The sequence below is a fragment of the Antechinus flavipes genome, chromosome 1 (assembly GCF_016432865.1).
Source record: "Antechinus flavipes isolate AdamAnt ecotype Samford, QLD, Australia chromosome 1, AdamAnt_v2, whole genome shotgun sequence".
Lineage (NCBI taxonomy): Eukaryota > Metazoa > Chordata > Mammalia > Dasyuromorphia > Dasyuridae > Antechinus > Antechinus flavipes.
This window is the reverse complement of record NC_067398.1, coordinates 642,843,131-642,858,427: the sequence shown is the minus strand read 5'-3', so window position 1 is coordinate 642,858,427 and position 15,297 is coordinate 642,843,131. Positions and strand designations below refer to the sequence as shown.

General features: G+C 35.9%; 1 protein-coding gene across 1 annotated transcript; it reads right to left on the bottom strand.

The window, feature by feature from the left end:
- Positions 1-9,064: 9,064 nt before the first annotated feature.
- Positions 9,065-10,710, bottom strand: LOC127544504 (ras GTPase-activating protein-binding protein 1-like). The gene is given in 2 exon segments (XM_051971167.1): positions 9,065-9,920; positions 9,923-10,710. Coding segments are annotated over 2 exon segments (1,416 nt in total). The 5' UTR covers positions 10,617-10,710; the 3' UTR covers positions 9,065-9,198.
- Positions 10,711-15,297: the final 4,587 nt, after the last annotated feature.

Sequence of the window (15,297 nt, the reverse complement as noted above, 5' to 3'; positions counted from 1 at the left end):
CTTGAACCCAGGTCTTCTTCACTCTAAAGCAAGTGCTCCATTGACTATATTGGTCATTGCTCAGGCAGTTTCAGCTTGCTATTAAAAAAAAAATTCTAACAATACCAGTTTGTAAAAAAAAAAAAAAGAATGGGCTATATGGGTGAGAAAAAGATTGTAAGAAGTTTCATCATGATTAGGGGTGGGTTGTCTTCAGGTTATATGACATTGGAGAACTCACTTAGAACTTCTAACCATGTTCCTCATCTGTAAAATGAGAAGAATAATTCTATGTTTGCTTCACATTATTATTGAGAATGAATATGCCTTTCTATATAGAGCTCCTTATAAACCATAAGATGATATATTAATGTAAATTTTTTATTGTTGATATAAATATAATTATTAAACAACCTACTGAGTTTTTGAGGTCTGTTTACTAATGCTTTGAAAGGTAATTGAGAGAGTGTAATCTGCTGGAAAAGGGAATTGGATTTAGAACCATAGGATCTGGATTTAAACATAGGTTTATAGATTTAAAACTAGAAATTGACTTTATTTTATTATTATTATTTTTGAGAATAAAGTGTATTTAAAATAAAGTGTATTTAATGGAGATAATAGGATAGCAATTCTGCCACCCAGAAGGTTGTCCCTTCTTTTGTGAGCTCTGTTGTGTGCAGAGTTCAATGGATTTCCAATGAGTAAACCAAATGATATGAAAAAAGGTTTTGCATACTTTTAGGAGGGAAGAGGGAAGAGCCAGCAAAGCCTAGTTGTGTGATAGCAGCTGCCCTCAGAAATTAGGCAAGGAAAACCACTTCATTTTGGCTGTTTTGTCCTTCATGCTAGGAATCCTAACAGAAGGGATAAGAATGTCAAGGGGCAATGTGGCTCAAGCTGGTTTTGTTTACAGGAAAGATTCCAAGGTGGGGGCATGTTATTGTTTGTTGATCTTCCTTCCTTCTGGAAGAGGACCAATGACACCAGGAGGGCAATATCATGACCCATAGATGAACCAGTCTGAAGTGAAGGAAGGCTGTGCAAAGTCACTAGCACCACTCACCTGAGTCCAGCAACAAGATGCAGGTCAAGACCACAGGTATGATAGCTCCAAATGAATTAGAGAAAGGTCTTCCCCAGACCTAAGTTTTTCTTTTTTCTTTCTTTTTAATTTTTTTAAAAAATATTTCTTTTTTCTTAATTTTTAAAATTTATTTTCTTTTATTTTCTTTTACTTTCTCAGGTCTCAAGGGCCATTTCCAGTCATCCTGTCCATATCCAGTCACTGGATCCAGACAGTTCTGGAGGAGAAAGACCAATCAGTGACCCTATACAGCCCCCACCTAAATTCAACCAATCTACAAGTCAAGACATCACCTTCCCCACAACAATGCCATAAGTCCTCCCCAAGAATGAAGAACAAACAACGATCTTTGAATGTCAGTAGCTGCCCCATGGGGGACCCAACTGTCTACTTCCAGTTGAACAATGCTTCTTCCTTCCTTTCTTCCTTCCTAGAAAAGGACTTTAATGATCACATGGGTCAAATAGTTTATTTTACAGATAAAGGAAATTGAAACCTAGAAAGTAAATGTGGCTTCATTAAATAATAAACATCAGAGATGAGTATCGAACCCATATGCTCTGATCATAGAGCTATTCTTTCCACTGTTCCCTGCCATTTTCTCCAAAGTCAAGTAACTTTTAAAAATTCTGCTGTGTTATATGATGGACATATTATTTACAAATTCCTAATTTCAAAAGCTTATTGTGCAACGCTCTTATATTTCTTTGGAAGCATTTGAGTGGTGCAGTGATTAGAGCACTGAATCTGGAGTCAAAAAGGTCTGAGTATAAATTCAGCTTCAGATACTTACTAGGTGTGTGATCTTGGGCAAGTCATTTAATTCTGTTTGCCTCAATTTCTTCATCTTAAAATGAACTAAAGAAGGAAATGGAAAACCACATCAGTATATTTGCCAAGGAACTCCAAATGAGGTCATGAAGAGTCAGACACAACCGAAAAACAACAGAGAACAGCAATTTATCGACTTTGAATATTTTACTTATTTCATTGAGCCTGGAATAATACAGGGTCAGCCCAGTGAGATCCATAGGCACTAAAAAAGGGGCAATCTAGAATCCAAAGTGGATAAAACTGGTTGATAAATATGTACTGCTCAGATTATGATTTGCAGTTGATCAGTTTTCTTGGTCTAAAAATAATGGGGAGTCACTATAGACAGACAGTGAGTTAATTTTCAAGATGAATTCAAGGAAGCCAAGATCTCATTTGGGGAGTTCTGCAAGGTTTTGGGTTTTTTTAAAATTTATTTAGTATTTTATTTTCTCCCAGTTACATGTAAAAACAATTTTCCACATTAATTTTTAAAATTTTGAATTTTAGATCATCTCTCTTCCTTCTTCCTCACACCTCTTCACTGAGAAGACAAGCAATTCAATTTTAGCATGTGTATGCGTTGTCATGCAAGATATTCCCATATTAATCATGTTGTGAAAAAAAATAGGGGAAAACACAAGAAATATAAAGATGACAAAAGATCTTTCAGTCTTTACCATAAATTCTTTCTCTGAGAATGGAATACATTTTTTATCATAAACCTTGAAAGCTGTCTTGAATCTTGAATTGCTCAGAATAGCTAAATTATTCACAGTAAATTTTTTTTTACAATATTGCTGTTATTTTGTACATTGTACCTTTCACTTTTCATTAATTCATAGAAGTCTTTCTGGGTTGTTCTGAGAGCATCTTGCTCATCATTTCTCTTACCACAATAATATTCCATCATAATCATATAACACAATATGTTCAGAGATTTCCCAATTAATGGACATTCCCTCAATTTCCAATTTTTACCAATAGAAAAGAGCTGCCATAAATATTTTTGTAAGTATAGATACTTTCATTTTTGTTTTTTACAAACACAGATCTAGTAGTGTTGTCAGTAGGTCTAAATGTATGCATGATTTTATAGCCCTTTGGGCAAATTTCAAATTGTTCTACAGAATGGTTGAATCAGTTCACAACTTAATCAACAATTCATTAATGTCTCATTTTCCCCACATTCCTTTCACCATTTGTAATTTTCCTTTTTTTAGACTATTACCCAATCTGATAGGTATGAAGTAGTATTTCAGAGTTGTTATAATTTGCATTTATCTAATTAATAGTGAGTTATTTATTCATATGGCTAGAGATAGTGATTATTTCACCTGAAAACTGTTCATATCTTTTGATCATTTATCAATGGAAAAATGTCTTGTTTTTATAAATTTGATTCAATTCTCTATATGTTTGAAAAATAACTTTATCAAAGAAACTTGCTTCAATTTTTTTCAGTTATTATTTCTATTTCCCTCCATTCTATTCCCAACACCTTGTTTATTCTCTTCTTTCTCTGCAAAATTTTAATGATTCTAAGCTGTTCATTGCCACCAACAGCTATCTATATAATATCAGCATTTTTCTGAACTTGCTCTATGGCTACTCAATGTAATCAGGAGGATGACCATTAAAGATGATTCAAGAGTCAATGGAAAGATGTAAGATGGATGAAAGTAGGATACAAAATCTGGCCAATGAATGTTTTGCAAATGAGTAGTTTTGTAAAAGACAAAATCTTGCTTATGTGGGACTCCAAAAGAAAATAGGATGATGATATAATAAGAATAGAGGAGAACAATTGATCTGTCAACAAGCATTTATTAATCACCATTAATAAACTGAATGCTGTGGATTAAAAACAGGGCAAAGGATAGCCCCTGATTTTAAGAGATTCAGATTCTAATGGAAGATTATAATTTGAAAATAACTACATACAAATAAGTTTTACACTATATAATTTGGAGATCCTCTCAGATGGAAGCACAAAGATTAAAGGGAGTCAGGAAAGGCTTCTTGTGGAAGATAACTTTACAAGTGAAAATAGAAAGAAATTAGGAACCATAAATGAAAAGGGAGAACAATTTAGGTGTGGGATACAGCTGCTAAAAATATTTGAAGTTAGGAACTGGAGTGTTTTATTCAATAGATGTAATGCTTCCCCAACTGATAAATGGTCAAAGGATATGAACAAAAAATTTTCAGATGATATAATTAAATCCTTGTATAGTCATATGAAAAAGTCCTCTAATTTTTTTTTTTAATTTTGGTTAGGAAAATGCAAATTAGAACAACTCTGAGGTAAAGCCTCATACTTCTCAGATTGGCTAAGATTACAAGCAAAGATGATAAATGTTAGAGGGAATGTGGGAAAACTAAGATCACTAATGCATTGTTGGTGGAGTTGTGAAATGATCCAACCGTTCTGGAGAACTATTTGGAACTATGTCCAAAGGGCTATAAAAGCATGCATACTCTTTGACCCAGCAGTGCCACTACTGGGTCTGTAATCCAAGGAAATCATAAAGGAGAGAAAAGAATCCATGTGTACAAAAATATTTGTAGCAACTCTTTTTGTGAACAAAGAATTGGAAAATGAGTAGATGCTCATCAGTTGGAGAATGGCTGAATAAGCTACTATATAGTAAAGTAATGAAGTATTATTATTCTATAAAAATGATGAACAAGTTGATTTTAGAACTGATGCTGAACAAAACAAGCAGAACCAGGAACATATTGTGTACAACAACAGCAAGAATGTGAGATGATCAACTATGAAAAACTTATTTCCTCTTAGTGGTTCGGTGATCCAAGGTAAACCCAATAAACATTGGATAGAAAACTCTATCTGCATCCAGAAAAAGAATTATGGATGGAGAAATATGGAGATTGAATATAAATCAACACATGCTAGGTTCATTTATTTTTCTGTTTTTTTTCTCTCTCCCATAGTTTTCCCCTCTTGTTCTGATTTTTTTCTCCCAACATGATTTATAAAGCAATGTGTATTAAATAAATGAATAAATAAATAAATAAATAAAAGAGCTGCAATGAAATCAGTGTCACTGGATCAGAGAACACATGGAGATAGGAAAGGCATAAGGATAGTGGGAAGATAGGAGGAGATAGATTACATAATGTTTTACATGCCAAAAAGGGGATCCTGGGGGTAACTGAGTCACTAAAGTTTATTAAATAAGAGTGTGACATGGTCAGGCCTATACTTACTAGGATAACAATAAGTCAATAAACATTTATTAAATACCTGCTGTGTACAGGAATTGTGCAAAGAGGATACAAAAAAAGGCAAAAACACAATATCTGCCCTTAAAGAATTTTAATGAAAATAACTAGATACAATGATAGTAATAATAACCTGTATATTTTATTAATACTCAAGCACTCAAAATACTCATTAGCACTTAAGATATATACAGAGTAATATACAGATAATCTGAGAGGAAAGCAATAACTGCTAAGGAGGACTGAGGAGGACCAAGAAAAATGACCACTGACATCTTTGAGATATTAATAGAATCTGGAAAAAGTTTCCATCATTGGATGTGTCTTCTATAAAGAGTTTATAGAAAAGGAAATATACTGATCATTCAGGAGAAATTGTGGATTTCTAGTGATCTGCAATAGTAGGGGAAGGGGAATAACCAGCAGGTAAGATCATAGATCCATTAAAATTTCTGATGTCTCTTCCTCCTCTTCCTCTTCCCCTTCATCCTTCTCTTTCTCCTATTATTCCTCCTCCTCTGTGTCCATCTCTTCCTTCTCCTCCTCTTTAGTCTCAGGTTTGTCATTCTCCTCTTCCTCTTCTTCAACATTATTTCATGATGCATAGGTAACCTTAAGTTCTTGGAGACTTTATAGTTTCTGCCAGGTACTAAAAGGTAGAAAGTACTAGAATATTGATGGAAGGGATGTCTATTGTCTGAGAGCCTACCTAAGTTGATTTTGGTGTGATATTTGGTTTTTGCCACAATAATTCTTCAAGTTCACCTGCTAATTTATAAGGGAGGGAAAAGTTCAATCTCTATCAATCAATTGATTTAGTAATAAATAGTAATAAATAAACTCTGATATCCCAGGCATATGATGGATTAAGAAGATTTTTAAAAAGACAAAAGAAAAAGAAACAATTCTTATTCTATAAGAGCCTACATTCTATCAAGGAAAGAAAATGTATTAGCATAAGATCTAATTTCAACCTGGAAAGGACATTAAAGGGCAATAAGTCAGAAGGAAACTGAAATTCAGAAAGGTTAAGTGATTTTCTCACAGTCACAAAGCTAATGTTTGAGGCAAGGTTTAAACCTTGCTGCTTCTACCTAACTTCTATCTACAATATCACATTGTTTCTATATGTGTATGTGTGTGTGTAAATAAATATATACCACTCACATTTATATGCATACTTATTTATGGAATAAGTACATGATAACCAGGTTAGCACCCTGGATACTTTAGAATCAGCCAGAGTCAGGATCAGCAGAAATCCTTGATCTTTATTCTTTGTGGAGGTGAATGGAATGGCTTTATGAAGTGAGAGGAATGGCAACACGAATCTGGCCAGGAGTGACTCTGGCTTTCTCATTCTACCCTCTAAATCCTGCCTCAATCTCTCTATATGCCAAATAGCTCAAACCTGCACAGAGAGTAGGCAGGGCCATTCTTTCTCCAAGCATATGCTAATAGAGTATTGTCCAATTGGTAATTAGCCTTAAGTGCTCCAACCTCAGTGCATCTGCTCAGTTTCAGCCCATTACAAGTACAAATAAATAATAAGCATATAATAACAATATTAACAGTTATACAACTCTTTAAATTTTGCAAAGCATTTTACTTATGTGATCTTATTTGATTCCAATAAAAACTCTGTGATAATAATCTCATTTTACAGATGAGCAGAATGAAACAAAAGCAATGTATGACTTACCCAACCAGTTATGTATCTGAAGGAGAATTTGAACTCAGTTTTACAATACTGTCTATAAGATAATACTTATAAAACTAAAGAATCTATGGGAAACAGAACATTCTATATAGTTCAATCGTTCTGATTATAAGAAAGGTTATTTTAAAAATTTATCTATCTTCCATTTGTCTATCATCTATATATATTTGTTTATTTTATCTATTTGTGGATAATTTTATCCATTTTCACTTATTTGTTCATTTATTCATTTATCCATTTATTTACTTGTTGTACTTATTTATAATTTGGTTATTTTAAAATTTTTTTCATTTATTTTATTCTGATATTAAATCTGTCTGACTCCTTACAACTTCCATCCACTTATGAGCTCAAACCTTTTCTAGTTTTGAAGTTCTTTGGTTCTATAATTATGAATGGTAGTAACAAAAAAGAAAGATATTGGAGTCCAGTTCTTGAGTCTATTGAATGGTAAGAACAAAAAGAAAGAGAATGGAGTCTAAATGTTGAGTCTCTTGAGAATTTAGAGTCCTTTTCTGATTCCTCTTCCACCCAAAAATGTATTCTAACATATTAATAATTACTGAGAGGAATAGAAACTGATCAAGGACCATGTAAAGCCTTTTAGATTAAGAAATCCACCCTGCATAAGTCTAGAAAGCTTGTATAAACTGAGGCCAAGTTAATAGAAATATACTTTTCAAGTTGTGTTCAGACTGATGCAGTGATATCCTATTGTTTTCTATACTGATGAGAATATAGCTAGACTGCATTCACTTCCCAAAGTGACATTTTGGGACAGATACATACAAACTTCAGTATTTCAAGAGGATTAAATGAATGGGGAATCCATAAGAATCCTTAAAATTCTTAGTCACACAAAAAAGGGAAGGGGGTTTGAAACTTAAGGCCTCAGCAATATACTCTCAGATTTTCAGACAGATTAATCTCTTCAACATAATTACTCCTTTAGCAGACTGAATTCCTGGAGAGCATGGGATTTGGAAATAGAACACCTAGGTTCTATTTCCTTTGCTGTTTATTCCATCAGAGATTTAGAACTACAAAAGACCTTAGAAGTCACTTAGTCCATTACCTTCACTTAAAAAAGTGTAACTGAGACCTAGAGAGGCTAAGTGATTTGACTGAGATAGAAATGAAGTGAGATTCAAATTTCAGTCTTCTGACTTCAAATAGAGTGTTCTTTGGGCAGATTATAGACCACATGAATAAACATGAGCAAAGTCCTACCTAAAAGGAGACTGATCGAATGAGATTTCCATTAGATCCTATGCTCTAATAAAAGAATGACAGAATTCAATTTGCCACATAGATCAACAACTTCCACCAATCTTGCAAATTTACACTTAGTATCTTCTTGAGGACTTCAAATAAGGAAAAAAATCACAACATTCTATTTCAATTTTTGATAGGCTTAATTTTGGGAAATTTTTGTTTTGACTTCAATTAAGCAAAAATCTATCTCTTCAACTTTAAGCAATTATATTAGACCTAATTCTTCTTTGTTGGTCCAAGCATAAGAAATATTCTGCTTCTTCTAATGATAGACTTTGATATTATAAGGAACAGCTATTATCTATGGTTTCTTTGAATCTTCTCTTCTTCAGGCTAAATCTCCTCATTTCCTTCCTACTGATATTTTTATGCCATGTTCTCAGTCCTTTCATTATACTAGTCACCCTTATGATCTATGCTATTATTTTTTTTTCTATGAATACCCTTTATTCCGTTTTTTTAACCATGACACAGAGAAAAGTATGACTGTCAATTTTTCCTGTGGCAACAACTCCAAACCAGAGAGTAGTCATGGCCCTCCAATGAACAACTGGGGTTTTTTCCTGCCCTCAAAATGTTTGCCAAATCCTGGGTTTATGACAGATTCTTGGAACACGTGGAAAAGGAAAAAGAAAATTATTCCAATATCAGTTATAAGCAAAAAATATAGTCCTTTCGGATAAAACCACTGTTGGAAAAAGAAGAAAAAAATCTAGTCTGTATATTTGAGGTGAGTAAGGAATTTCAGTTTTTTTTTTTCTTCTTTTTAAAATTGACTTTTCCTAAAATATTGTTCCACAAAACTGGAATTGGGGACAAGGACTTAGAGGGGCACTGGGGAATGAAAACAGCACACACATACACACAAACACAAACAAACACACACACACACACAAACACACACACCCAAAAAGAAAAAAAAAAACCATTAACAAACAAAAAAGGGCCTGAAATTGTATCAAACGTAGGCAGTCTATATAACAGGCTAGGGTCACATTCCAAGATACCCAAGGCTGAAATTCACAACACTGCAGGAGCAAAGGTTTGTGCCATCATGTGAAGATCTGTGCCAAATTCATTGACGTTGACCAATCCCCCTTCCGACTCCAAATCCTGGTTTCTGGGACATTCCTCCACGAGGAGGCCCTCTTATTCCACCACCTAGCCCACTACGTGGGCCTCCTGGTCCACGTGGTCTGTTATCTCGACGATCACCTTCTCTGGCAGCTCGCGTCTTCTTTTCCTCTACATTTAAACGCACCTCACCTCTGAACATGATGGGTCTGCTGCCAAGGATCTTCTGAACTGGCTCTGGGTCATCAAACACCACAAAACCAAAATTGGGTAACTTTCCACCACTATTAATTCGAAGTTCCACAACATTCCCATAACCTTTGAACGAAACACAGAAACTTTGGAAGAAATCTTTTAGTTCTGCTTTGTCCACATCGTGTGGAAGATTTCCAACAAAAAGCTGGTGACTGTCTGGATATCTCACAATTCTCCTCGTATCCATATCACCCTGTTCACCACCTTCACGGATTGGTCTGGGTCCCCTCTGAGGTGGGGTATTAGTTCGTTGTTCTCTCACTCTCTGGTCTCTCTGGGGCCTCTGTGGTGGTGTCTGAGATTCCGGTTTTGATTCTGGACGAGCCTGTGAAGCTGGTACTTTAACAACATGAGGTGGTATCCCAGACATGGGAACAGCTCCACTAGGTGGAAGGTTCTTACTGGTCACAGATGCCCAGGAAAATGTTCTTAAGTCCTCCTGTGCTGCTGGAGCAGAATCCATAGGACAGGAGATGAACTCTTTTGTGTCTCCTCAGATACAGGCTCTTCCAAAACTGGTTCAGACTTTTCTTCATGAATTTCAGGTTCAGCTTCTTGCTCAGGTTCTGGTTCCGGCTCTGGTTCTGGCTCCACAACAGGCTACTCTAGGTGCTCCTCCAGATCATTACTGACAGTCTGGTCATAAAAAGTTCCAGAGTCATCAGCAACTACTTCAGGAGTCTGCTGTCTTTCCTCTGGTTCTTCTACTTCTTCCTCAGATTCTTCTTGGGGTTTAGTGACAAAACCACCAAAAACCTCATCTTGGTACTGAAAGATGTCATTATGAACGTAGAATTCATTTGCAACAGAACCCTCTGGTGCAAGTACAAATGTCTGCATGAATCTCCGAAATGCTTGATTATTATTAGACAGCAATCCCATCACCTGGACCACAACACCATCATTGAGAGTAGCATGAGCATCCACGTGACGAATCTTGGTGTGACAATTTGTAAAATTTTGGGACATCACCTTTCGATGGATTTCTTTTTGTCCATAGACAGCATCAGCTGGTTTCCCATTGGAATCTAAACCTCCATGGACATAAGATGAGTTCTTTCCATAAAACCTATGCAGCATGTCTGGTGCCTGGTTCAGCAGAGTATAATACTGTCTCACAAATTCCCGCCTGACCAGCAGGGGACTTGGCTTCTCCATAACCATCTCTTTGGTCAACTGCAACCTGCAAGGCTGAACGGGAGAGGAAGAGTCTTCACTCCGAAACAGGCCGGGTAGCAAAACTCTCTCACGCAATGGCGTCCGCTGAGCTATGCTATTAATATTCTTCTTAAAACATACCAAGTACAGGAAGCACAACCAAGAAGGTGGAGAGCAGACAGATCTTTAAAGCCCTAAACTCTTCCTGGCTTCTCTCAGAATCAACACTAGATCAAGCCTCTGGATGGATTTTAGAGCAACAGAACCACAAATATTTGGAATATAACAAATTTCCAGCAGGATATGTCTTGAAAGGACTTCAGGGAAAGTTTACATTAATTGGGAGGGGAAGAGGGGCAGAAGGGGATTTGGCCCAGTGCAGACATGGTGCAGAGAAGCCAAGGGTAAGGAGGCTTCATGAAGGGAATTTAGTGTGAGACTCTCACCCAAAATATGGAAACACTGATTACTCTGCTCTGGTTCAGAAAGCCAGTGGATCAGCAGACTATCTGTAAGTCCTCCAATACAAAAACAGAAGGCAAATAGTGAGTCCCTAAACCTCACAGTCACAGGCAAAACTTGGCTGAGCCCATTCAACATGGGAAAGAAGACTGTAGCAGCACTAGCCCCAGGACAGAGTGAAGCCCCTGTTGCCCTGTAGAGGAAGCCTGGAACAATCTCCTTTGTGCCTTAGGAGCAGACCCCAACCTTTTAAAATGACCAAAAAAGCAAAAAAAGAATTCTGACAATATTTAGCCATTGAGGAGACAGGAAAGAACAGATCTCAAACCCTATGAATACTAAAATCAAGATGCATCCAAGATGAAAGCTTATAGGGGGACACAAACTAGTCTCCAATTCAAAAGCTCTTGGAAGAATTCAAAAAGTATCTTAAAAGAGAATTAGAAGAAAATGGGGAAAGGAAGTGATAGATTTGTTGGAGAGTTTGAAAAAGAAAACACAGAAATTACTAAAGAAAACATCTTCTTAAAAATATATTTAGTCAGGGGAGGATTCTGGGAAATTGGTGAAGTACGTTGGTAAATTTCAAGCTCTCCCAATTTCTCCCACAAATAGAAGAAATTTGTGCCTCAGGGCAAACACAGACTGGTGAAAAGCAAGAAAACTTGGGGCAGAACAGGGTTCCTCCAAATACAATCAAAGAAGATCTGAAAAAAAGACCTGGGGCTAGGATTAACCTGTCTGAAGTACAGACACCCCCTGGCTAGCTCAGCAGAAACATACAGTGGGGAGCCCTCAGGCTAACTAGGTGTGGCTAAAACATCAACAGGTTGACCCACAAAGACTTTCATCTCCCAGTCTATTTAACCAGTAGGAGTTTGAGTCTGGAAAAATGGAGTGAACCTCAGTTTACTGGGAATGTCAAGCCCAGCTATGCTTCAGATGAGACTCTAGGCAAGAAGGAGCCAGCACCCAATGAATGCAGAAGCTGCTGGTTATGGGCACTTTCAGGAGGGTGGAGCTCTTGGTTTGAGTACTGATCAGAGGGGATAGCTGAAGGAAAGATTAAGGCATCATACCCCATCCCACAATTAGATGTGCTTACATTAATATCTCTTATTTTAAAAAATGAACTAACCAAAAAGAAAGAACTCCATCATTGAAACATATTATGGGAATGGGGAAGAACAGGATTCATCTTCAGAGGAGAACACTTTAATTAAAAACCTACTACCCTGAAGAGTAATGTGAAATGGCTCCCAATTTATAGAACTCAAAAAAGAATTTAAAAATCAAATAAGAGACATTGAGGAAAAATTAAAGATAAAAAATAAAAATCATGGGGGCATCTATATGGTGAAGTGGATAGAGCACTAGCCCTGAAGTCAGGAAGACCTGAGTTCAAATGTGGCCTCAAACATTTAATATTTCCTAGCTGTGTGACCTTGGGCAAGTCACTTAAACCCAATTGCCTCAGCAAAAAAGTAAAATAAAATAAAAATAAAAACCATTCAAGAAAAACAGGAAGATTGTGAAAAAAGTTAAATAATTTGAAAAAAAGAGAGAGATAGAGTCTCAAGGATAAAAATAATTATTTGGAAATTAGAATTGGGCAAGGGAGAGCCAGTGAAGCTATAAGATACCAAGAAATAAGAAAACATTATCAAAATGAGAATATAGAACACAATGTGAAATATCTTATAAGAATAATGACTGATCTGAAGAACAGATCAAAAAGAGAGAATATAAGAATAATTGAACTGCCAGAAAGTTGTGACCAAAAAGAGAACCTTGACATAATAATGCAGGAAATAACCCCAAAAAATTGTCCTGGAGTGATACAGCATGAGGAGAAAGTAGAAATAATAATGATAATAAAATCCACCCATCACCACCTCAAAGAGATTCTTTGTGAAAAACACATAGAAATATTATTGCCAAATTTTGAAATCCTTAGATCAAGAGAAATTTTTGCAAGAAACAAAAAAAATTTATATACACTGGAACTACAATTAGAATTCTACAAAACTTAACCTGCAGCTACAATAAAAGACTGCAGGTCCTTGTTAAGGACCATGTTTAAGTGAAGGGGCAGGTCAATTTTCTAAGAGCCTCTACAGCTGTGAATCATAACATCTGAAGGAGTTGCAAAGTAACCTTTGCTGATGCAGATGTTCCTTGTGGATGGGGATGGGGAATGAAATAAATTGGAGATAGAGGGAAGAGGAGAGAGGTCAGACAACACAACTGCCTCTCAGTCTTCTTGCATCACGATCATCATCCTTTCACATGAAGAGATCCATTCTACAGGTCTGAGTTAGACCTTCCGCAAGCACTGACAGGTGGCTCCTGTATCACAATAGGTCCTGGAATCATATCCATGGAGAATACAAAAAAAAAAGAAACAAACAAACAAACAAAAAAAAACTGTTAGCGATAATTTTGAATGAGAAAAAATGGACATTCGATGAACTTGCAGATTTTCAGACTTTGCATCAAACAAACCCAAACTTAACAGAAAATTTAACATGAAGAGCCAATATCAAAGATCAGTTTTAAGGAATTCAACATGGATAAACTGTTTAAACATGGATAAATTGTTTGTTTTTATATGGGAAATGTATACTATATGTTTCATATTTACATCAAAAATAGAGTACCTCAAAAGAAAGATTCAAAGAATTAAGGTAAAAATAATAATCATGTTTTATATGTTGTACAAACAAGGTGCAGAGAAAAAATAGACATAGAGACATTAGAGGGGGCAGAAGGGCTCATAGTTCTGAAAACCTACTCATATTGGAAATGGGTTCAATAGACAACACTACATATATAACATGATGAGTATAACACTTTCCAAAATATATAAAGAAATAAGGTTGAAGGGATGGACAGATAGGAAAACAAAAGGTGAGGGAAGAAGACAAGGGAGGGGTCTTTGAATGCAGGGAAGTTAAGTAATAGCAGAGCAAGTTATAGAGCAGAATTTAATTATAGAGTCACCAGGAATAGGAAAGAAATGTGTGTATATGTGAGTGTATGTATGTACATATCTATATATGTATATATAAATATACTTTTTCTTAACTGTAGCTTGCTTGAGGATAGTAGAGGGATGAAATGGAGAAAAAAGGGTAATGCAAATGTACAGCAAAGAATCAAAGAATAATTTACAAGGAAGTAAAGAAAAAAGGGACTTTTGTTAATATAATTACTACTAATAATATAAATTCTTTCTTGATCTGGTATTTGTTGTTATATATTTTGAAATCTCCCTGATGTTCTTTTGTTTTGTTTTGTGTTCCTTTTCTATTTTTCTTTTTTTTTCTTACTCTTTTTTCAAATAATATAATTTTTTTATAACTTTTTATTGGCAGAGGCCATGCCTGGGTAATTTTTTTACAACATTATCCCTTGCACTCACTTCTGTTCCCACTTTTCCCCTCCCTCCCTTCACCCCCTCTCCGAGATGGCAAGCAGTCCCATATAAGTTAACTATGTCACAGTGTATCCTAGATACAATATATGTGTGCAGAACCAAACAGTTCTTTTGTTGCACAGGAAGAATTGGATTCAGACGGTAAAAATAACCTGGGAAGAAAGACAAAAATGCATGCAGTTTGCATTCATTTCCCAGTATTCTTTCTTTAGGTGTAGCTGCTTCTGTCCATCTTTGATCTATTGAAACTTAGTTAGATCTTCTCTTTGTCAAAGAAATCCACTTCCATCAGAATACATCCTCATACTGTATTGTTATTGAGGTATATAATGATCTCCTGGTTCTGCTCATTTCACTTAGCATCAGTTCATGTAAGTCTCGCCAATCCTCTCTGTCTTCATCCTGATGGTCATTTCTTACAGAACAATAATATTCCATAATGTTCATATACCACAATTTACTCAGCCATTCTCCAATTGATGGGCATTCATTCATTTTCCAGCTTCTAGCCACTACAGACAGGGCTGCCACAAACATTTTGGCACATACAGGTCCCTTTCCCTTCTTTAGTATCTCTTTGGATATAAGCCCAGTAGAAACACTGCTGGATCAAAGGGTATGCACAGTTTGATAACTTTTTGAGCATAGTTCCAAATCACTCTCCACAATGGCTGGATGTGTTCACAATTCCACCAACAATGTATCAGTGTCCCTGTTTTCCCACATCCCCTCCAACATTCCGCATTATCTTTCCCTGTCATTCTAGCCAATCTGACAGGTGTGTAG